This window comes from Amphiura filiformis, chromosome 11 (genome assembly GCF_039555335.1).
Source record: "Amphiura filiformis chromosome 11, Afil_fr2py, whole genome shotgun sequence".
Classification (NCBI taxonomy): domain Eukaryota; kingdom Metazoa; phylum Echinodermata; class Ophiuroidea; order Amphilepidida; family Amphiuridae; genus Amphiura; species Amphiura filiformis.
Genome location: NC_092638.1, coordinates 17,964,623 through 17,989,240, shown reverse-complemented (window position 1 = coordinate 17,989,240; position 24,618 = coordinate 17,964,623). Strand labels below are relative to the sequence as shown.

General features: G+C 37.8%; 1 protein-coding gene across 1 annotated transcript; it reads right to left on the bottom strand.

Moving 5' to 3' along the window:
• Positions 1 to 8,098: 8,098 nt before the first annotated feature.
• LOC140163520 (craniofacial development protein 2-like) lies at positions 8,099 to 23,223 on the bottom strand. Its single transcript, XM_072186835.1, has 2 exons — positions 23,209 to 23,223; positions 8,099 to 9,091 (listed from the first exon to the last, which is right to left on the bottom strand). Exons 1-2 carry the CDS (start codon positions 23,221 to 23,223, stop codon positions 8,099 to 8,101), a joined length of 1,008 nt encoding a protein of 335 aa, XP_072042936.1.
• Between the last annotated feature and the right edge of the window lie 1,395 nt (positions 23,224 to 24,618).

The window sequence follows — 24,618 nt, the reverse complement described above, 5'->3', positions numbered from 1 at the left end:
ATATATCAAATTATTTAAATAAATAAATAAATAAATAAATAAATAAATAAATAAATAAATAAATAAATAAATAAATAAATAAATAAATAAATAAATAAATAAATAAATAAATGAGAAAAAAATTGTAGCGTAGCATTAAAATCATAATAACCATTGCTGGCAGGCGGATTCGAACCAACGATATTGACAATACCAGTCTGATGCTCTACCACTGAGCTATGACAGCATCTAGTGATGAGGGTCGAGTTTTTAGCGTATACAGTGTTTGTCTGTGATAATGCCGCCTCGTGAAATAAATAAATATAAAATCTCAATTTTTAATTTAAATTTATTTGATAATTTTCTAACCTATATTTTCTTTAGAGCAGGGACACATATTTCCCCTTTTATCCAATTTGACCGCTAAATAAGAATCAACTTTTTTTATTACTGATTTAATTCCGCGATTTGTTCCATTAAGCAATATCAAAGATTAATGTCGTACATCTCATAACATATATTTAGTTGGCTTAGTGGTCTTGCACAGTGCTTTTTAACCGGGAGGTACCGAGATCGATTCCCACCTCTGCCTGCATTTTGTTTTCAAGACTGGGAAATAATAACCTGACATTCGCCGCTGACATTCGTACTGCAGAAGCGGAGTTGTAACTTGTTAAACTTTGCTCCTTCCGTAAAAGGGTACATTATTTTGGCACTACATTATTTCTTTTTTTCCACATTGCTGGTATTAAATATCAAATGGTCATAATTGGCGGTCACTTCAAATCATCGCCAACTGAACGAGGTTCAGGAATGTCCTCTCATTGTTAATTGTTGGTTAACCCACCACTTGAACAGGATGTAACCAAAGCAAACAAAGACTTTAGTGTTTTTTTTACTAATGCTATACATTATTATCCTCTTCAACAATAGGATTAAAGATTGGTGCTTGACTGGAATTACGTGCTAGTGTCATTGGTTATTGTTAAAAGGCAATAATATAAGGTGTGTAATTGCAATATTTCCTCTGAATAGGAAAGACTCTCTACATGGAACCATGGATGCTGGTGGTTCGAATTAAGCCCGATCCTGACTCCACTTCGCAGCGGTATGCGATGCTGCGATGCTTTTCAAACATCTCAGCATCGCGCGATGAAATTAAAATGTACAGGTGGAGTCAGTATCGGGCTTTAGGAGAATGTATCTTCCAAACCCAATTCGAAATGATGCGCTTGAGAATTCAACAATGTAATACACATTAATGTTTTAAGCAGATCAAATTCCAAAATATAATACGTTTTCTGTCTTTGCTTGTCACGTGGTAGGCCTATGTTGAAGTTGCGATTATATTTTTAAATAAGTTTCAAATGAATAACAACAAGACAAGTGGCCGAGTGGTCTAAGGCGCTAGGCTCATAGAGTACTAAGCCGTGCGCCGTGAGTTCGAACCCCGCCTCTGCCAAACTTTAAAATAAGTAAATTAAAATTTTACTTTAATTTTAATTTCATATTTGGGAAATGTGACTGGGAGAATTTATGTATGGCGTGGAGTGGTTAGCCATGGAGATCTATTCTGTAGAACTGACCGGTTTATTGGGACGTCTATCATTACGTTTGGGAATTGGAAAGAACCTTCTGTTAAATCATGCATGACTCAATTACAAATCTCTACATCCCTTTCTTCTTGTCTATTGATATTTTGAATAGTGTTATCTTTCCCTAATAGATAGCGCCCTGATCGATTCTTCCTGCATATCAATATGCTTCATTTACATTACATTACAGAGATCGGACACTAATCCCTACCATAACAAACCGTGTATAGACTCTACATGCAAATACAGGTGATATAACAGGTCTATATTACAGGATTAGATTAGTAAACTATGATCTATTTGCAAGTATTATATTGATTGAGCAGGAAAGATTTGATACTATTTTTTTTGTATAGTAGTCTAGTTGCCGGCGTGCGTTATTTCTTTCTGCAACCATAATGGGCCACAATGCGATAACACATAGTACATACATGTAATTAACGGGTTATGTCAATATAAATCGACTTTCGAAAAGTTTTTTGATACATTCATTGATTTCTCACAAAGTAAAAATCGCAGTTTAACAAATAACGGTTCAAATGAAAGCCATTATTGGGGGCTAATTGTTGTATCACTATGACTGGCCTGACGCCAATATAAACACTTGTTTCGGTGACCCAAGTTCATGGTCATTTCTGCTCACGCACTTTTTTACAGATGGCCTGGAATTTCATATTTCGGTTTCAGCGATTGCCCGAAAAAGGTGGTATGTTTTTGAAAAGCGTTTCCGCTTGGAATGTAGATAGTTATTGTTGCTATTACTCTTCGCGATTTTAATTTATGCCCTCTTTAGCCGACAATTTTCAATGCATTTTACACAATAGATACGTCGCTTGCATAAATACCGCTATTTTTAACAGTATCGTTTTTGTTAACCAACATAACATCCAAAAGAGTTCTCAAGACTTTGATGAGACCATAGATACCAAATCGGACTACATGTGATGAACAGATTTTACACTAGAATCAAAAGAACCAGCGTAGGCCCTCTCAAAATGTACTTTTTTAAAATATCGCGTTGTGATAAAAATGACTGCCTTTTCCTTGTTTTTTATAACAAAGAAAAGCTTTACTTACCTCAAACTTCAAACGTAGTGCTGTCTCAGTGTCCGTTACTGGTTAGTATTATTCCGATTAAGCGATTTTCATGATTTAGGCCTACTTAGCCTACATTTGAGCAACTATATTCAGTATCACACTAACGACAAGGTTATACTAAGATGTGTAAGACTTTCTGACACTATATTCACGGTTGTTCTAATGGCTATTCAAACTTATGACAAATTTGGCTGGTTTGCGTTGTTCAATACCATTTCACCTAGTCTTGGTACCAGCCGGTTTGTGCTCCTCCGTCACTAACGGAGGAGCACAAACCGGCTGGTACCGAGACTACATTTCACCCTGATGTGACAGTGACGTCACATCCGGGGTCACGTCAGTATAAAGCTGGTTTCCACAGAGGAGTAAGATATCTTACTCCTCTGTGCTGGTTTCATACTACCATGCCGGTTGCAATGAGCGGCGTGGCGCACGCGCATTGCAGACAAACGGACACAATCAAGACTTGTCATTGGTTGAAACGCTCTGCCGCTTGCCGGGTGTTCGTGATCGCGCGCCATTATCGTGATGATCGGGGATTCCTTTTTTGTGATGAAGGCACCAGCCGAAATGTCCGTTTTCCAGAATGCAATGAACATAACTCTGTACTCCCCGGGGAGATGATGTATTTTGCGACACTCATGGCGGGAAAGAGATATGAAACGAATTTTATTAGGCGCAGCATCACTCGCTGGAGTTCGATGGCGCTGGTGTACATGTACATACGCACGCGCTTAAAGACACCAGCTGTTCACAACGCGTTGACATCACTGCCACATCGGGGTGAAAAATGGTATAGGTAATAGATGACTATGAAACCTCAAACTCGCCCCTCGATAAAGGTTGGCAATTGAAGCAGGCCTCAGTTTAGCGAACTTTGTCTAGTTTAATGCGATGCGAGTGCAAGCGCCGCTCAGACTGTGAAGGTTTCTGGATACCGAATATGGGTTTAGATTAGGCCTATATCATGTCCTCTAGGCCATATAATTTATTTTTGGAAAGGAAAGTCTAATCTCGGAGCCTATTCAATTGAGAAGGGACTGGATTTTGTTATAATAATATAAAAATTAATACTTAATGCCTCGCGATTTTTTTGATATCCAGCCATAGTATTTTAATTGATTAAACTGAACATAAAGCTATATCTTTACTAGCTTCATGCACTAATTTGCAGACCCTTGGCCTTCTACATGTAGTGAGTACCACATTAGATTGTGTTTACAAAGAAATAATAAGCGCTGCCTCCTCGAAATTTCTTATGCCATCAGCTTTGATGATTAAATATTATTTACAACTCGGCACCTGTGTTCAAGGCCTTTCTTTTATCTATTGACCTCAAAAGAAAGGATTAGAATGATCAGAATGCCGTCCCTGACCCCTTTCCACACATTAATAACGAGTCGGTAAGGGAACGTGCTACCGTTATACTTCAATGAGTACGTATGGCTACTACGCAGTTCAATGGCCTTATTGTGATCTGGCGGGAGTTTTAAAAGCACGGTCCCTGACTGCGTGGGCATATTTCCGGACAAGGAACAATAGAGACCAATTGCCTGGCAATGACGTCACATGTAATCCCAGTCTATAGTGTGATTAGAACATTATAGGCTGGTGGTCACTATAGTACGATCAGTACGAAAAGTCCAATGCGATTATTAATGTATTTTCTAAAATTAAAAGAACCACTTTTTAGCGGGAATTTGTGTAAGTTACACAGCTGAAGTTGTGAAAGGGTTGAAAGACTACAATATTACGGCTTAAACAAGAATTTCTTTGTTTGGTCGTTATTCCTATAGACTCATCCCTTAATAGGCCTATGAGGCTAGATATAACACGAGTTTATTACCATTATTATTTCCTCTTACTTAATAAAATAAAAAGAAATCGATAGAATTAAAATTCTATAACGGTTTACCTGGGGTTCGAACCCACAACCTTTGTATCCATAGTCTAATGCCTACACGACTGTGCTATGATTCGTTGTGCCAGAAAGGTGTTTGTTTATGATACTTATTGATTACTGAATAAACTGCATACACACAATATACTATTACTAGTATAATAAATACGAATATAATCCTAACCCTAACCCTAATCCCTAACCCTAACCCTAACCCTAACCCTAACCCCTAACCCTAACCCTAACCCCTAACCCTAACCCCTAACCCCTAACCCTAACCATAAGACCCTAACCCTAAGACCCTAACCCTGACAATAATGAACCTTGCCTCGGACTATGCGGTTAGTGATATATTGCGGCCCATTATGGTTGCAGAAAGAAATTATTTATGTCCTCTTTTGCACAATTACTGTATTTTTGTGGGACCTGAATTTTAAATTTTTATGATGATGACATAGACTCGCTTGCCAGTCCTATATACGCCGTACCTATGTATATTGAGGACTGGCTTACGCCATTTTGGATGTCAATGGGAAATACACACTTAACGATTTGCGCCGGTTAGAAACTTCATCAATGTATATAAATGTGGTACCAACTGTATTGTGCTTGATAATTTAAGACTCGGTTGAAACAAAATTAAGGATCGAAAGCATTTAAGTGTCCAAAAAGGCAAAATTATCGTCAAAGTTCTGCCGAAATCGGCACCCTTGCGAAGGGTTCAGTATTCGAATCGGGAACGAAAATATCCGATCTTTGCGATCAAAAACGCAAAATTACAACTTTAAACATACTATTGGCAAAAGACATTATTACCAAACAATATAGAATAGAAAATTTGACATCATTTTCTCAAAATAATGAAAAAATTTGCTCACTAGACATCGAAAAAGTACGCAATCCAATTCCCGTTCAAACGCGTGGGAAACTGAAAGTGCATAATCGTGACTAATGATGACATGTATGATGCAAACTCATAGGTGTTGTGCGTTTGGCAAGTTGGGAGGGTGGGGGTTCAAAATGACCCCATAGGATTATAAAATTGCTCAAATACCTCTTTCAAATATATCAAATTATTTACATAAATAAACAAAAACAAACAAATAAATAAATAAATAAATAAATAAACGAAACAAATTGAACAAATTTTAGCGTAGCATTAAAATCATAAATATAACCATTGCTGGCAGGAGGACTCGAACCAACGATATTGATATCAGCAGTCTGATGCTCTACCATTGAGCTAAATGACAGCATCTAGTGATGAGTCGAGTTTTTAGCTTATACAGTGTTTGTCTGTGATAATGTCGCCTCGTGAGAGAAAGAAATATAAAATCTCAATTTCTAATTTAAATTTATTTGATAATTTTCTAACCTATATTTTCTTTCGAGCAGGGACAAATATTTCCCCTTTTATCTAATTTGACCGCTATATAAGAATCTATTTCTTTTATTACTGATTTAATTCCGCGATTTGTTCCATTAAGCAATATCAAAGATTAATGTCACACATCTCACAACAGATATTTAGTTGGTCTAGTGGTCTTGCACAGTGCTGTTTAACCGGGAGGTACCGAGATCGATTCCCACCTCTGCCTGCAATTTTTTTAAAGACTGGGAAATAATAACCTGACATTCGCCGCTGATATTCGTACTTCAGAAGCGGAGTTATAACTTGTTAAACTTTGCTCCTTCCGTAAAAGGGTACATTATTTTGGCACTACATTATTTCTTTTTTTTTCACATTGCTGGTATTAAATATCAAATGGTCATAATTGGCGGTCACTTCAAATCATCCCCAACTGAACTAGGTTCAGGAATTTCCTCTCATTGTTAACTGTTGGTTAACCCACCACTTGAGAATAAAGGACTATGATAGGTGCAACAGGATTACCTACGGTATTATCTCAAGGATATAATTCTGTTCTCCATCCTTTTCTTACATCTTCTCTGATATGTGCTAGTGTCAATGGTTATTGTTAAAAGGCAATAAGGTGTGTAATTGCAATATTTCCTCTGAATAGGAAAGACTCTCTACATCGAGTTATGTATGCTGGTGGTTCGCAATACTGTTATTTAAGAGAAGGTATCTTCCAAATCCAAATTCAAATGTCTATTGTATCATTCTCACATAGATATAGAAATACTAAATTCGTTCACTATCTATATTTTTACTTCTAGTAGAGCTCCAATCTAAGGGTTAAAGTTATGTTTTAGGTTAGGTTAGGATTTTTTAAAGTACCCAGTACAGTGAACCTTATGGTACAAATGCGCGCGAAAATTTTAGCATAGGCCTATTGAAACTAAACTGGTGAAATATGGGACAAAAGTGGAATAAATTCGCGCAAAGCGCTAAAAATGGCATTCTGTGGCTATAAAATGGCCAAATATGAGGTTAATTTCGACACAAACCAATACACAGGCGTCAATATTGGGGGTGATTATATTGACCATCCCCTGGCAAAATATTGTGGCATTTATCCCCCCCGATCTACGCCTATGTAATTTAGAGCCCTGTGACTCCATCGGTCTCCCTCTCCCTCTCCCTCCTCCCCCCCTCCTTCCTTTTTTTCTTCCTCCCCTTGGCGGAAACTCTAATAGGCACAAAGGACCAATATGCGATACGTAATCTATTTCCTCTTCTTTCTATATCTAACCTCCTTGGGCCTACATATTAGTACTGATATATCATACCCTGGCGAAATTACGTAATTAATCGGATTAATTAACATACTGAGCAATAGGTGAAAACAATTTTGACAAAAGGAGTTGTCCTTGTCAATTTGTAGACATGTACTTTTGATTATTTACATAGCTTCTTCTCCAATCACTGTGTAAAACATCCATCCAAAAATCTGATTGCTATTATTATATGGATGAATGGACATATCACAAAAGGATTGCTTATCTCAATAGGGCATGTACTTAAGCATTTTTTTTAACTGACCGGCGTTATTGGGCGTTTTATCGGAGGTCACCGAGGTCACCGAGTAATGCCGAAGATCAAAATCGATTTTATGTATTGTGTATGTATCATAGGACGCTCGTATTAATTGTCTCTATGCGCTTGAGAATTCAACAATATAAATAATGGTAGCTCTATTATAATACACATTAATGTTTTAAGCAGATAAAATTCCAAAATATAATACGTTTTCTGCCTTTGCTTGTCACGTGGTAGGCCTATGTTGAAGTTGCGATTATATTTTTAAATAAGTTTCAGCTGAATAACAAAAGACAAGTGGCCTAGTGGTCTAAGGCGCTAGGCTCATAGAGTACTAAGCGTTGCGCCGTGAGTTCGAACCCCGCCTCTGCCAAACTTTAAAAGAAGTAAATTAAAATTTGACTTTTTTTAATTTCATATTTGGGAAATGTGACTGGGAGAATTTATGTATGGTGTGGAGTGGTGTGATAGGGCATGTACTTTAACTGGCCGGCGCGGTCCGGTGACTAAGTCTTTATTGGGCGTTTTATCGGCAGTCAACGAGTAATGTGATCTCCAGTGCAACTTCCTCATTAGCCGCAACTAAGGTATCATAAGTGGTGCTAATATTGGTTCTTGTAGCTCATCCTGTAGAGAACGAAAGCGGTTATAGACTGCTACCACAAACCGTTCACCCAGGATGGTGTCTCTGGTAACCTTCTTCCAGTCAATACGTTTCATTGGGTCTTTCATGGAAGTTCTGCATTTCCGGTAGCTGACTTGACATTTGTATAAAACAATCCTATGGTCCGAGTTCACACCCTCGAAGGAGCTGTATGCACGTGAATTCTTGATTGAGTTGATCCACTTCTTTCTTACCAGGACAAAGTCTAGTTGAACTAGTTGACCATTAGGACGCCTATGTGTCCATAATCTGTTGAAGCGGTTTCGAAACCTTGTGTTTGTGGCTATGAGGTTATGTTCCTGCAGGAAGTCTTTCATGTGGTTGCCATTTCTATTGGTTTCTTTAGCAGGTGTGAAGAGAGCATCCAATGGCCCAAGCTGAGCATTAAAGTCTCCTCCAATTATAAATAAGTTATAAGCTGGGATGGCATTAACTCTAGAAGAGAGTTCTTGGTAGAAGGAGATAACAGCTTCTTCGGGTAGTTCGTTATGTGGACTGTAGCAGCAGAGAACTGTGGATGTTGGATTGCCCAGCAGAGAAATTTCCATAATCCGTTCATTATGGCCAATAATGGACATGCAGGAATTGAGGGCTCTTGGTGAGATTAAGAAGCCTACTCCACCAGTGGCAGCATTTCTTTGGTTCCTCCATGCTGAAAAGGTGACTAATCTGTATCCATTTAGATCTTCCTGCAAGAGGGAGTCACTGTGACAAATCCGGTGTTCCTGCAGACATATGATGTCAATGCCATAATGTGCGGCTTCATGAGCAAGTTCTTCTTTTTTGGCTAGTGAGTTGAGAGTTCTGATGTTGAAAGTGCTGATGGTAAATGGATTTTTCCTTTGTACAAATTTGTCTTGCCCATCCTTATCTGCATCAGGTTTGGTCCGTCCAGGGATGGTATCAACTGGCTTTGAGACCAAACCGTCATTGATGTTAGCATAGACTTAGATGGTCCAGACTTCATAGCAGGGGCTTTAACCCTGGTGCTTAAATGTAAACTCATATTTCTTGTCAATGGCTGAATAAGACAGAGGTCGCCACTCCTTCTGTCATAGAGGATATAAAGGAAAGGTTTCAGCATTTAGTCCAGTTGCCACCCATACTAAATCATATGGGTATACACCTGGTCGCCTGCTGAGGAGATCTGTGTGTATGTACCCCTCAGACTCAGGTGTCTCTACCCTACAGAAGTACCTGAAACAGGTATTCTGTCCTACCATGCAAACGAAGCTGAAGACTAAAACTAAAATTAAGCCCTAGACAACTGGATGCTGAGAAGGAGGAAGAACTAGTATAAGCAGGAAAACACATGGAGCACCCAAAGGATAATGAAAACATCCAGTGGGAAACCCAGCCCCTTAAGATGGTAGTACGATGCTGGTAAGGGTAACTTTCAGCTCCGCGGCTATAGCCTCGGCTATAGCCCTCCCTTGCACAAATAATAATTACATTGTAAATTGGAACTGACACCATTTTTTTCAGGAATATCTTTTTTTTTTCATATTGATCTGATCGAGATGTCAATATTAATCGGATTTGGGTTATCAGTTTTCTATTTGTAATACGGGCAAAGTTCAATCAGTTCATATTTCAGTTCTATATTCTCAATATCTCAATATCTCATGATTATTAATTATGTTGATTCCATAAAGGGGCTTATACCCAGGAAGCAAGCGGTTTACCATGTTTACGTGACATAATGCAACACGAGGTTCGCTGCCCGCACACTGCGTACAGTGTATTTGGCGGGTCATTTGAGTAGGTCCAGCCTTCAGTTTTACTTCGAGAGTTCGGTCAGATATGTATGAACAATATTCTTACAGTATATCACTGATGTATCGTTCGAGTCCGGATTAGAAACAAAATATAAAATTTTGCTCCATTCTTATGATTCATTTTTTCAAAATGTTATATCAAATGACCACCTTCTTTTAAATTGTTTATACCCAATTACCCCTTTTACAATTTGTTATATACCCAATGACCCTTTTTTTTTATACAAATAGGCTCCTACTTAGCAATGCCAGTAGGCAGATACATGTCACATTAAAGTTGAATGACCCCCGACCGGGAATGGACTCTGACAGAGTCCGGACTCGAGCCGGACTCGAGTCCGGACTCGCGTCTTATTTTGTTGGACTCGGACTTGGCTCGGACTCGGCACCCCGGACTTGGACTCGAGTCCGGACTCGGACACAAAAGGACTCGGACTTGGCTCGGACTCGGATGCAACTGGACTCGGCTCGGACTCGGACAAGCTGGACTCGGGTACAAGTCTGCAGTATATAACACAGCAACTCAACAAAACTCAAACAAAGCCTAAATGCAAATTGTTATTAATTTTATTATGTTTATGGCAGGAGATGCAGCGTGCAAAAATGCCTTCACCAAAAAGTGTTCCTCTCTGTAAATCTTTATTTTTACTAACAAGAGTCAACAAGCTCTATAAGAAATGTGAAATATTTAATTCTCAATGTGGTTCTTGAGTGCAAAAAGTTTTTCAACCATGAAAAAAAAAGAGAGAAGTAAAAAGTAATAAGAAAAATAGAGCACACAGATGTGTTTGTGTTTAACTTTTGTTGTGCGATATTTTGATGATTAGTCACTCTTGACACCCCTGTCATCTTGCGCTCATAAGTTAAGTTGCTTTAAAGATACGGAGTTGAAACTTCGCAGACAATTACACGAAGGATAAATAAATAATACGTAAAACAATGACAGTGTTTTGTTGTACCATCGCAAAATGCGGTTCATTTTCTACATGTAACCTTTTGATGGGACACCTTGTATATATCTAAAGATACCTTTTTACAAATCCAGGTTGATTTATCCCAGTAAACATTCAACGTCCAATTTTCAAAATTGGATGACTTGTGCTTGGCAGGTGTGAAATACACCTGACTGGGCGTTTTCATTACGTAACGCATAAAGGCATTGACATCATCGAATGGCTGCCTATAGTGCTGTTAGTGCCAGGCCTATGTGGGGGGGGGGGCTTTGTTTAGTTTCTAATTATTATAAGGCCTACATTTATTTATCATCCTTTCTTTTCCTTTTTCTTGGGTTGTATGGGAACAAAAGATACTTTTCGTTTACGCGACTTTCGTTTGATCACTTATTGATAGTAACCTGCCTATTAAAACGTTAATGCGCTGTCAGGTCAGAATACTGATTTAATGGTGGAACCCCTTTGTCCCGTATAAAAGGTACCTTTCGATGAATAGCTTGTCGGAAAATCAAATCGGCACAAGGGAACAATGCGTTACGTAATCTATTGCTTCTCCATCTTTAATAGCTCCATGGTGTAGACCCTATCGAATACTACGTCACTCGCACTCATTTAAATAAAATTCTCTCCTCCATTAGATACCACGGGGCACTCAGCATGATAATACAATAGAAGCCTTGCATGTGACGTATCATCCCGTAAATATGGCGGACTACTCAAATGCATTCAACAAAAGCATGATTGCAATCTACCGTGACAGTTCGTCTCACACACATAACTCTGCACTACGATCAAATAGGTTGATGACAACATTTGATTGAATGGACTGCACTCCGCCATAACGTCGGTGAAGGACACCGGTTCAAATCCTTTGTTTGGAGCCAATCGATAAAATGATGCAGGGCCTTTATACAATATACTCTATGTGATAGGTATGGATGGCTGTGGAATCGAACTAGAAACCTATCCCTCTAGGTTTTTTTATTAAAAAATATGCATTATTGTATAGGCTACACAGGTGAAGAGGGGCTCTAAGGGGTGTCCTCTATAGACCACTTGACATGTGACGTCATTGCCCGGCAGTATGCGCGCGCATTATGACAATTTACATTGTTCTTTGCCCTGCAGTGTACGTACGCATCGTAGTCTGCTAAGGGTATGTGCATTTTAAATCGCCCGCCACATTTCATACAATACAAGAAAGCCATTGAACAGTGTAGCGGCTCGTTCGAGCATATCGATAGACGAGTCCCTCGCCTTTGTTGATAAACAGTGATGTCAAATGGTCTATAGATAGTGTAATTAGTCTAGCCGAGCGGCGGCTAGACTCTTGTATCTCTTCACGCTTTTTCAATTTAGCGCAATTCCCTTCTTCTCCTAGAGCAGTTGACAGAATTCCACGAAATTTACTCAAACTGTTTATTGACTAATGTAGTTTAGGGGGGCTTCACAGATTTTAGATCAACCGTCATTAAGTGGGTCATTTTGGTCTTTTTAATTACTGCAGTCTCTGCATCGGCTATCAGTCACGCGATAAGAGCCTATACCGGTCATAGGAATTCTGTGTTATTCTTCACCGTCCATCTGACACGAAAACAACATGATGGCGAGTTGATGTGTGCCAGATGAGTTGCCAGGATTTATCCTGAATTTGCCGCGCCGGCGAACACCCAAACAGATTTTATCATCGTTTTATAGAGTCCCTGACCTTTTCTAATCACCCACTATGACTGTGTATTCGGTGTATAGGCAACTGCTACGATAAAGCAACACTATGGTTCTAATCCTTTTCATTCTTCACTATACATTACATAATATTAAATAGGCTTTCTAAGGATTATTTACGAGTCCTGCAGGGATTACGTCAGACCGGTATTGTTGACTAAAATGTCCTTTATAAACTGGTATTGATCATAATACTACAGTGTACATGGTAAGAAAAAAAAAACATTCAACCAATCTATTCACAATATTCAACCATGAATGGGTGCTTTTATCATGCTAATTCCACCACTATCATCAACACTATACATCAGTTCTATACAATTTAGATCCGACCTCAATGTTATACATTAACACCAACACATACTACTTGGAATTTGTTCAGAAAACTTCAGCATCCTCTATAGCGCAGCGGTAAGAACCCCGGCTTGTAAACTAAACTCTGATCTCGCTCTACGGGTGTGGGTTCGAACCCCTACCTGTTTCATGGTTTGTTTGTTTTTTTTTTTTTTTTTTGCTAGTCGTGACTATTTTTAGTCTAGCCGAGCGGCGGCTAGACTCTTGTATCTCTTCACGCTTTTTCAATTTAGCGCAATTCCCTTCTTCTCCTAGAGCAGTTGACAGAATTCCACGAAATTTACTCAAACTGTTTATTGACTAATGTAGTTTAGGGGGTCTTCACAGATTTTAGATCAACCGTCATTAAGTGGGTCATTTTGGTCTTTTTAATTACTGCAGTCTCTGCATCGGCTATCAGTCACGCGATAAGAGCCTATACCGGTCATAGGAATTCTGTGTTATTCTTCACCGTCCATCTGACACGAAAACAACATGATGGCGAGTTGATGTGTGCCAGATGAGTTGCCAGGATTTATCCCGAATTTGCCGCGCCGGCGAACACCCAAACAGATTTTATCATCGTTTTATAGAGTCCCCGACCTTTTCTAATCACCCACTATGACTGTGTATTCGGTGTATAGGCAACTGCTACGATAAAGCAACACTATGGTTCTAATCCTTTTCATTCTTCACTATACATTACATAATATTAAATAGGCTTTCTAAGGATTATTTACGAGTCCTGCAGGGATTACGTCAGACCGGTATTGTTGACTAAAATGTCCTTTATAAACTGGTATTGATCATAATACTACAGTGTACATGGTAAGAAAAAAACATTCAACCAATCTATTCACAATATTCAACCATGAATGGGTGCTTTTATCATGCTAATTCCACCACTATCATCAACACTATACATCAGTTCTATACAATTTAGATCCGACCTCAATGTTATACATTAACACCAACACATACTACTTGGAATTTGTTCAGAAAACTTCAGCATCCCTCTATAGCGCAGCGGTAAGAACCCCGGCTTGTAAACTAAACTCTGATCTCGCTCTACGGGTGTGGGTTCGAACCCCTACCTGTTTCATGGTTTTTTTTTTTTTTTTTTGGTTTTTTTTGTTTTTGCTAGTCGTGACTATTTTTAGTCTAGCTGAGCGGCGGCTAGACTCTTGTATCTCTTCACGCTTTTTCAATTTAGCGCAATTCCCTTCTTCTCCTAGAGCAGTTGACAGAATTCCACGAAATTTACTCAAACTGTTTATTGACTAATGTAGTTTAGGGGGTCTTCACAGATTTTAGATCAACCGTCATTAAGTGGGTCATTTTGGTCTTTTTAATTACTGCAGTCTCTGCATCGGCTATCAGTCACGCGATAAGAGCCTATACCGGTCATAGGAATTCTGTGTTATTCTTCACCGTCCATCTGACACGAAAACAACATGATGGCGAGTTGATGTGTGCCAGATGAGATGCCAGGATTTATCCCGAATTTGCCGCGCCGGCGAACGCCCAAACAGATTTTATCATCGTTTTATAGAGTCCCCGACCTTTTCTAATCACCCACTATGACTGTGTATTCGGTGTATAGGCAACTGCTACGATAAAGCAACACTATGGTTCTAATCCTTTTCATTCTTCACTATACATTACATAATATTAAATAGGCTTTCTAAGGATTATTACCAAGCCCTGAAGCAATTCCGTTCACCATGCAATGATTCCGGCAAGTCACTTTCAACACTTGTATTCCCCTACTATTTTTCTCAGTAGGCTTCTCAGTATGCAGTCATCGGCGCATGTGCTATCAGCCTGATTCTTATCAGAACGTTCCAATCATTTATTAATATTTTGATCGCACAAATGTCTTAAATATTATTTTTGTATTTAAATAAATTAAGACAAACTTGACAGATACGAAACCCTGAACAGCGCCATCCCGAATTTTAGCAGACACTCGCGCCTCCTTCCCAGTTACGGCCATGCTATTGTTCCGAGAGCCCATGCACATTCGATTCGGAACGTTTTCTGAACAAATTTGTAAGGTTGAGCTCCTATTCTATCGTTTTTATCAACTATCAACTCAACCAAGAGTCACTCAAAATTCGGTTCCCTCGGAACGCCGATATATTTCGCTTAGGCACTATTTTTTACCGGGACTATGAAGGGTTACACCAAATGCGGAAGGATTTAGTGTTGTGCGCCTGGCGAAATCTACACGGAGCACGTATGCAATGCAGGGGCCACACCAATTAATTATTTGAAGTACATGTAAAATATCAAACTTTACCACAGACAATCACTGCCCGTGACCACGCTTTGTCACATGACAATCGTGCGGTCAAATATCACACAGTTGTTGATATGATGCAAAACGTGGTGAAGGTCATTTCAAGGTCATTTGAAGGTCACGGCTAGACTTCGCAGCCTTTTAAGGATGCAATATATCTAGTTTAATTTGATTTGTTATCTTTGTAATTTAAAGCTATATCGTGAGAGACATGAGAGATGGAAATCCCCTTGAAAGAGTTAGCATGTAATGACATTTTGGGAATCCCCTCTCATGTAATCAAATTGATCAGAAAAAAGTTTAATCATATCTATTTTTTGAACTTGGAAATCCTCCATGTGTCTCAATGCATGGAAATAGTAGATACTATTTCTATGCTCAATCAGGAATAATGAACAATGGGATGGGCGAATGAAATGACGTAACGAAACCGGAAGATGTAGCCTAGGTCTAGACAATAGGCGGCCATTTTGTTTCCTACATGACGTTATTCAGGAACTTTAGTACACAAATATATAAGTTAAGGGGGTATTACACCCCTCGATAAATTTGAGTCTATTTTTTCATTTTTCTCAAAAAAATAATATCACACTGGTAACAAAAGTTATGTATATTATATAGGGGCAAGGAATGCAATTACTACACTGGAATTTCAGTGACCCATGACAAGCTGTTCGTTATTTATGATAAGAAATAAGGTACCGCTAGGATGTACCTCATTTCCTATCATATATACTTAACCGCTTGTCTTGAGTCACTGAAATTTCAGTTTAGTAATTGGATTCCTTGCCCCTATCATATACATAACTTTTGTTACCACTGTGTTATTAGTTTTTGAGAAAAATACAAAAATAGACACAAATTTATCGAGGAGTGTAGTACCCCCTTAAGAGGTTTACAATTTTTGAATCATATTTTGAGTACATACAATATATTCTGTAGTCGATCAAATGACGGTGTGATTGTTCAGGTATTCTATGCTTGATACAATTATAAACTGTCTGACCAGCTTGTCCTCCGCCGTCAGTGTGATTCCAGTCACTCCACGTGCCGTGTTGCGAAGGTGGAGGAGACTTAAGGTCCGTTCATACTACCACCGCATTTGCGATGTGTTGCCTATGGTGTTGCTTTACGATGCCGATATATCGATTACTTTTTTGCCGCAACTCAACGCAACTCGTCGTATTTCCCAGTTAAAATGTATTAAACTTTATTGCGATATTGCAATGTGTAGTTTGCAATACGATGCAGTACGCGACAACGCACCACATCGCAAACAACGCATCGCAAATGCAGTGGTAGTATGAACGGACCTTGAAGCTGTATTGACGAACACGCATGCGTTAAAAATGATGTAGCCTAGGTCGAACAATATAATAGCTTGACGTGGTTCCCGACATTGCCCCTATGAACTCTCAACAAGGATTATTAAATGCTCTCACCCTCTTGGCTCAATATGACCATTGTATTGCATCATGTAGGGTAAATCATAGCTGAGAATTTCCAGTTTACCAGTTTGGTGTATAAGAGATAAGCTATAGTTTCTCTTGACAGAACTGAGTTAGAAAGTGGATGTAGGCTTTCTAATTTGTATAGTTCTCTGATATTAGTAAACAGTAATAAAATCACAAAACCAAGCAAATTGTGTTTTGGGGCGCCCGCTACGGCGGGGCCTTTTATTTGGCTTGACTTTGCAAAAAGCTTCTAATTTCGGTCTTGCTAGATTTCGCAACTGTTTTGCTTAAAAGTATGCCCAGCTTAGAAATAAAAACACAACTTGCTTGGTTTTGATTTTATTATTGTTTACTAATATGCAGGGGATGAAATCTTGTGCGTATTGGCTCGTTATCCTTTGTTTAAAATACAAAATTAATTGACTCATAAAAACACCAAATTGGTTGTTGGTGCCAGCGAGGGGAGACAGGCACTTGGTGTGCTTTCATGGTTTCAGGTTGTTTAGTATATTTTTTTGGGTTGTTTAGTATATTTTTTATAAACATTGTGCTGTGTTTCATAATTTGGGTTGTTTAGTATATTTTTTTATAAACATTTTGGGTTGTTAAGTATATTTTTTATAAACATTGTCAGTGCAATAATACACTTGTTTAAATGAATGAAATGAAAACTGGTTTGTAAAAGCAAAATAATTATTCTTGTCTTCTATACTATCAATCATAACCCCTGCTTAATATTCAATATCCATTGCAATATCCTCACTACAATAAATACAACTCCCCCCACCCACAGCTTCATACCGTTTCAATAGAATTTAATTCAGTCCAAAATGGTCCTGTCATACACCTCCCCCACTCAAACGCATATCTTTTACATTTAATCATTTCCCCCTCTTCCCCAGAAAAAAAAATCATTCTAATGCCAAATCTAAACACCATGGAATTCACCACATCACGACCAAGTTCATATTAGGCACCCCATTCCTTTTAAAGCAATTTTTATTATTTCTATGCTGGGCATACTTTTAAGTAAAACAGTTGCAAAGTAAATCTAGCAAGACCGAAATTAGAAGCATTGTGCAAAGTCAAGCCAAATAAAGGGTCCGCCGTAGCGGTCGCCCCAAGAAGTATATAACCATGTAGGCTTACATTTAGTAAAATGATAAAAAATCCTGTTTGATAACATATCTGCAGGTTTTGTCAAAATTCTATATGTAATATCATATGAAAAGGTTTGACTACAAAAACTATTCTCTTATAAATGCATTTACACCACACCCGGGGGATCTACGATCATCCCCCCATTTGTACCATAAACTTATTTTCCACCCCCCTCCCATGTCAAAAAGAAATCTACGCCACTGATCTACACACATAGTTTCCACCTCGATACATCTGGGCACACAGATATTTCCAAGCACGGCGAGTCTAGCCTAAAGCAGTATACAGACTTTTTATTGTACGTACAATATTGTATGTACAATATGTACGTTATTTAATCTATTGCCATTCTATTTCCAGTAATGTTTAAGTTCTAACGAATGTTTGATGACGTAAAATCGATAATATATTTCTGCTAAATATTGTATGTAACATATTATCGATTTTTCGTCATCAAACATTCGTTAGGACTTAAACATTACTGGAAATAGAATGGCAATAGATTAAATAACGTACATATTGTACATACAATATTGTACGTACAATACTCGGAGTCTGAAGCGCGCTTAAAGCAGTATGTTTTGTATTACACGGTTGAGTGCGTATCATCATAAGAGCTGTGTGAGATCTAGTGTAAAATAGGCATCTGTGATGTGATTGTTTTTTGTCAAAACCTCAAGTGTTCCCTTCATACAATTATTTGATGTAAATGGTCTGAATTTTTTCGTTTTCTAAAAGCAATCAAGAAAAAGAATAGTTTTCACTATCTATCTAGGATACTTGGTTGCGAATGAAACACAGCAACATTTGCCACAGCCAAGGTAACAAAACATCTCAGGTATTGCAATTTATTCCTTATTGAAAGTGCTATAACAGGTCAAACATTTTGAGATCATTTTTTATCAATATCGGAGCGTTTTTACTGAATCCTTATTACCAGAGAAATATTTTGGAAATGGTTTAAACAAAATTGTTCCTAATAGTAATAAGTGACCCCAAGGCAAGTATACACCCATTCTTTTGCTTGTATCACCTTGGGCTCACAGGGCGACGCTAGAGGGGGGGTGACACCCCAGCCAATTTTGTCGGTAAAAATTAACTGTTGTCGTTAAAACCATGTGCTTGTCGGCAGATGTAAAAAAAGCTATGTGATTATCGGCAAATAGCAAAAGTCCTATAAAAGGTACAAAATAGTGCTGTTGTTACGTAATAGACCTCTTGTGAATGGTATAATGTTATAGTAGCTACTAATTTTTTTTAAATAGTTGAACATTTTTTTGACTCCTATCTCCCCCTCATACCCCACTTTTTAGATTCTCGAGCGCCGTCCTGGCTGAAATTTTTGGGGCTACAATTTACAAAATATTTCCGTCGGCAAAACATGCTGTACACCCCCGAATCATATTGGTCTAGCGACGCCCCTGTGGGCTCAATTAACACAATTGTTCTATTCAAATTAGTTGTACCATTCATTCATGGACGTATAATAGAGCACGAAGTGCGATGGACTTGCAACTCCGTTCGTCGATGTGAGGTCAGCGATCGTCACGCTTGCAACATGTGGACGTAGATGGCAGCAGCATTTTTCTGTAATTAGCATATTCGTGACGTCATGTTAACGTAAGTCTCCACAACACTACGCAGTACTATCGTAGGTGGCAGCAGCATTTTTCTGCAGTTTCTTTAGGCTATCAGCACAGGGTAATACACAGGGGAAGCCGACGCTGACGCCATCTTTTTGTATTGCGCTAGTATAGAAGTTGCAACGGCCTGATTCATTGCCATTTCACTTTATCGTTTCAACAAACAGCAAAATGTCATTTATAATATTATCTATTTGCAAATATCTCGTGATTCTCTATCAAATTCTGGGATCTGAATGAGTCTATAAAGGCTACTTTGCAGCATTCTATGTCATGATATCAAAACTATTCAACAGGTATAACAGAGTTTGGGATCACGAGGTGACTGCCAGACTGGAATAACCATACATGCCCTCTTCTGCACGCAGGTAAATGTCAATATTTTTGTGCTCATTAATGCTGTTTAATCAGTCTCCGTGGCGTTGAACTTATGATAAGCTACACGCGATGGTGACGGGGATATTTGAACATTGTACATTGTTGCAAGTAATTGATACGACACAGGTTCCTAAATCAATATTGCAAAATAACACTTTGATGTTTTTCAAAAGTTCATTCTACAAATAATATAATTTGAAAAATTGCTTGCTTTATTGTTGTTAATGAGTTATGTACGTTTTACAAAAGTGTTCACGGTTGTTTGATCATTTGATGGCATGTAAAACTGAGTCATTTTTAAGAAAAGTTTAACAATGGTGGCGCTATTTATCTAAAATCTTGTATGCATATTTAAAAGGGGTAGACACTTGTAAAATGGTATTAGAACATCAGCAAACAGACTAACAAATGGCAGGGGAATTTTCAAAAAACTTTTTATCATGAAACGTAAGGTAGAACTCATATTATTCGGAAAATTTGAATTTAAAATATGACGTAAATATCTCAATTTTCACAGAAATGAACAGTTTATAGAATTACAATTACCAGAAAAAAGCAGAAAAAGATGAATAATTTGATATTGAAACGAAAATCTATGTTAAAAATTGCTATAAAATATATGTGTATGTACAGTTTATTAGTGTGATAGCTGTTGGTATTATTCATGTCTAGAATTGAACATTATAATAATGTTTTGTTAGAAATATTAATAAATGATCACATCAAACAACCGTGTGTTGTTGTTTCAGCCCCCTTTACAACACAACTCAAGAACCACATGACCTACAAAATATATCTGTGATATTTAAATTCTTCTACACACTCGCTTTAAAATGATCAACGCAATTTTTGCCGAAGCTCACTATAATTCGCAAGATGCTTTAAACTACCATTATCACAACAGTCACAAGGTCACATATATTGCTCGGACAACATCATATTATTGGCAAGCTAATATTATAAGGACAATGAAAATGACTCCTTTTTTGAGAAAATAAGACGTTTAAAATTGATATTCCGCAAAACCAACTGTGAGCGGTGAGTTCCTTCGAACGAGACAGATTTGACCTAGAAAAAAGTTTGACGTCATGAAACGAGATATGCCCGCTTTGAAAGAATGGACTGTAAGTGTAAGCACTCGCAGCGCACAGAACGTATACTGTTGTTGTTCTCAGAAAAAAACCTCTGAATCAAGTATTACAAATTTAACGGTTTTTAAATGGATAGAATCAGCCGCTTCTTTTTTTATACATTAGTAAATTGTGATATTACAATTCATATGTATATCAACATCATGAGAAATATTTGGACTTAAAAATAAAAAAATATTTTGAGCTTAGAACTTGAGCGTGATCGATATTGTAGACTATGAGGCATGAGCATTTATCTTTCACTTCTGTAGTCCCCTCTTGGGCACTACATGAAAACATAACAAATCAAGAGTAAAGATATGTCTGAATTAATATCCAAAAAGTTCCCACGGTTTACTTGGGACATTTAGGAGTTATTTGGGGTTAAAAATGTGTTTTTCGTGATTTTTTTCCATTTTTGCCCAAAAATGTCAAATATTAAAATAGCTGTAACTTTAAAAATAAAAAGAAAAAGAAAACGGCTATATATCATAAATATTTGAAATTGATTTCCATATTGTTTCATATCAATACAAACATTGTTCTTTTCTGTCAAAAATGACACCAAATTTGTGACCATAACTTATTCCACGGTTGAGTAACTGTCTTTGAAAGACAGAGTGGTCTTAAACAAAATGTGCCAAATCTGCCATTGTCTGCGCCATTTGCATCAATAAACACGAGTAAGGAATATCACACTGTTTGATTAGTTTACGGTTTCGAAGTGCCGGCAGCCTGATGTACCGGTCTTCTGCAGCCGTTGTTTTTCTTGGACGGCCACTTCAGGGTGTGTCTTTGACATCTCCGGTCTGACGAAACTTGGCTTTTAGCTTGGAAATCATACTGCAGGAAACTCCAAAAGTTGTCGCAACTTGATTCTGAGGTTTGCCAGCCACAAGCTGACCAATTATAGCACGAACCTTATCCAGATCTGATAAACGAACCATAACTGTCTTTGCAATTGTAAATGACCACTATGAAGAACTGCTAATCACATGGGATTGAAAAATGGCTATGATGCAAAAAACTTTTCATTCATTCTTTTATTCATGCATTAGCCCACTCATTTATTCATTCAAAGCAATGAGAGGCGCGCAGAAAATGTCAGTTTGGCACATTTTCTTCTATCTTTCACAGAAAGTTACTCAGTCGTGGAATAAGTTATCGTCACAAATGAGGTGTCATTGTTGACAGGAAAAAACAATGTTTTCACTGATATGAAACAATATGGATATAGATGTCAAAAATATCTGATATACAGCCGTTTTTTAAAGTTTCCAAACTTTTTTTGAGGAGTTTATATTGAAAAACGAATACATGGGCGGAAATTGGGTCAACTACTACGATCCCATCAGGCAGCAGTGATTTGGTTTTTTTTTCAAGAAAGTCTTCTAATTTGATAAGGAAATGACTTTTTCTTATAATGTCGAATCTTTGAAGTATCCGTTAAGAAACACAACGCCAATCGAATATGCTGGTGGCAAATCATTTCGGCATAAAAAAAATGCGTAATGGATTTATTATTTAAAAGAATTTTGGTTCAAATGGATCTAAATCTATATTGCACTCATTTTGTTTGTCGATTCTGTCCCCATATTGAGTCAGAGGTGTTATCAATTTGCCGTATGGTACAGTCATGTATCAGGCCTGTTTTGTTCTTTTTTACTCTGACCGAAAAAGGGGGGAGAGCGGAGTCTAAGGTTTTTTCTGTCTGTGTAAGCGGAAAAAGTTGACTATATAGACCATTACAAAGGCGTTGTAAGGAAAATTTTGATTGAATTTTCTCGAATGTGACTGATTAACACATACACTTAGTAATCAAAGTATTGTTTTCTCATTCTCAGAAATAACTTTTTGTCTTGGATTTGTTATTTGTAACTTATTTCGCGAAGGAACTTCGTTCATTTTCTGGTCATTTTGAGGGTAAAAACTTTACATAAGCACGTATTTTTAATTCTCATTGCACGAACGTTCTCTTTTCTGTCATACAGTGTTATGAGCCTTCACAAGAAGTGTACCGTGATTCTCATCTGATATAAAAAAAAAATAGGATTAAAAATGTCGGTATCCATACTGGGTAAGGAGCGGAAGTCACAGTCTTAAACCAAGGTGCAAAAAAACAATGGGATGAAATCGGGCCTTTTAAAATCGTAAACAAAATTTTAACTTACCGCTGCAGTTGCCATGATCAAAAACGTTTCAGAACGGTTTCCTCTTTGTGCAAAGCTTCGTAGTTAGGCCTATATAGCATACGTTCTTCCTCCTTGATTTAAAGCGACAAATTGCATACGTGGCAGCGTAAATTCCTCAAATCATACAATAATTGACGTCATCAGCAACTGATGATCGCTGATGGCAGTATGCAGACGACGCATGGTAAGGGTCCGGTGCTCAATCTCGTCGATTGATTTATCGGCGTACCCAGAACCGAAGACGCTGACCCATTATATTGTTGCGATATGCACTAATCAAAATGTGTGTCTGCCCGATAAAAAGCAATGTTCAGTCACCCGTTTATCGGCTTCATCGGCTCAACCCCTGTATTTCACGCAACCAGCTTATAACACTTGACAACAATACCTTAACAAATTACTGTCCTTGAGTGCATTGATGAATGACGGCAATATAAACATCTCAAAAAAAAAGTAACTAACCCCCTTAAATAATGACCATTATTCAAACACAGGCGTTTGTATTACAAATCTGTAAAATGCGTTGGAAGCAGGATTTATTTCTGCACATTTTGACACCTTAAAGAAAGAAAGAAAAATGAATTTGACCACACAGGGACTTGAACCCGTACCCGGGTTTTACAGCGCAATAATATTAAATAGTCTAGTCCAGCGCGACAACCGATTACGCGACGGAGATGCTTACGCAAAATATTGATCTCAAAGTGACCCTATGTAATAGTGTCATTATAGGCTGTTATGATAAACACGCTCATCGTCTCTGCAATGTCGGACGTATCCATGGCGAAAAAACCTCATTTTTTGCAATAATAGCTTCGATTTGTAGTCCAAATGAGATGGGATAGCAAGTGACAGAAAGTTGAGAAATAATCTAGATAGTTAGATGTCAAAATTAACCGCCCACAATCAAAATATCGATAATGTAACAAAACAGTTTTTGTCATGCAAGATTCTCGAAAATGCCCCCCCCAAATAATCGGTACTACATTTGGTTCTGATAAATGACGACATTATTTCTTTGATCGGTTTGTAACACAGTACAAAAAAGAGAAAGCAATCACTTGGCGTGGTTTTATACGTGGCACTTATTTAAAAAAATCAAATCAAATAAAACACACCAAACAAACAAAATAACAACAACAAGCGATGAACACGCTTTTGATCTCGTCAACATGGTACGTATAAAGGATGTAAACGAAGGATATTCAAACGGATTATGTATAAGCATACGAACATAATGTAAAGTTATACCCAACGCATCAACATTTCTCTCACTTGGATATTTAATTGCTGAGAAAACTTCATTTTAGAGAACAAGTTTATGCATCTTTTATATGTTTATTACGTTTCTTGTAGTATCCTTAACCGGCATAGATTGCTTTCTTTGAA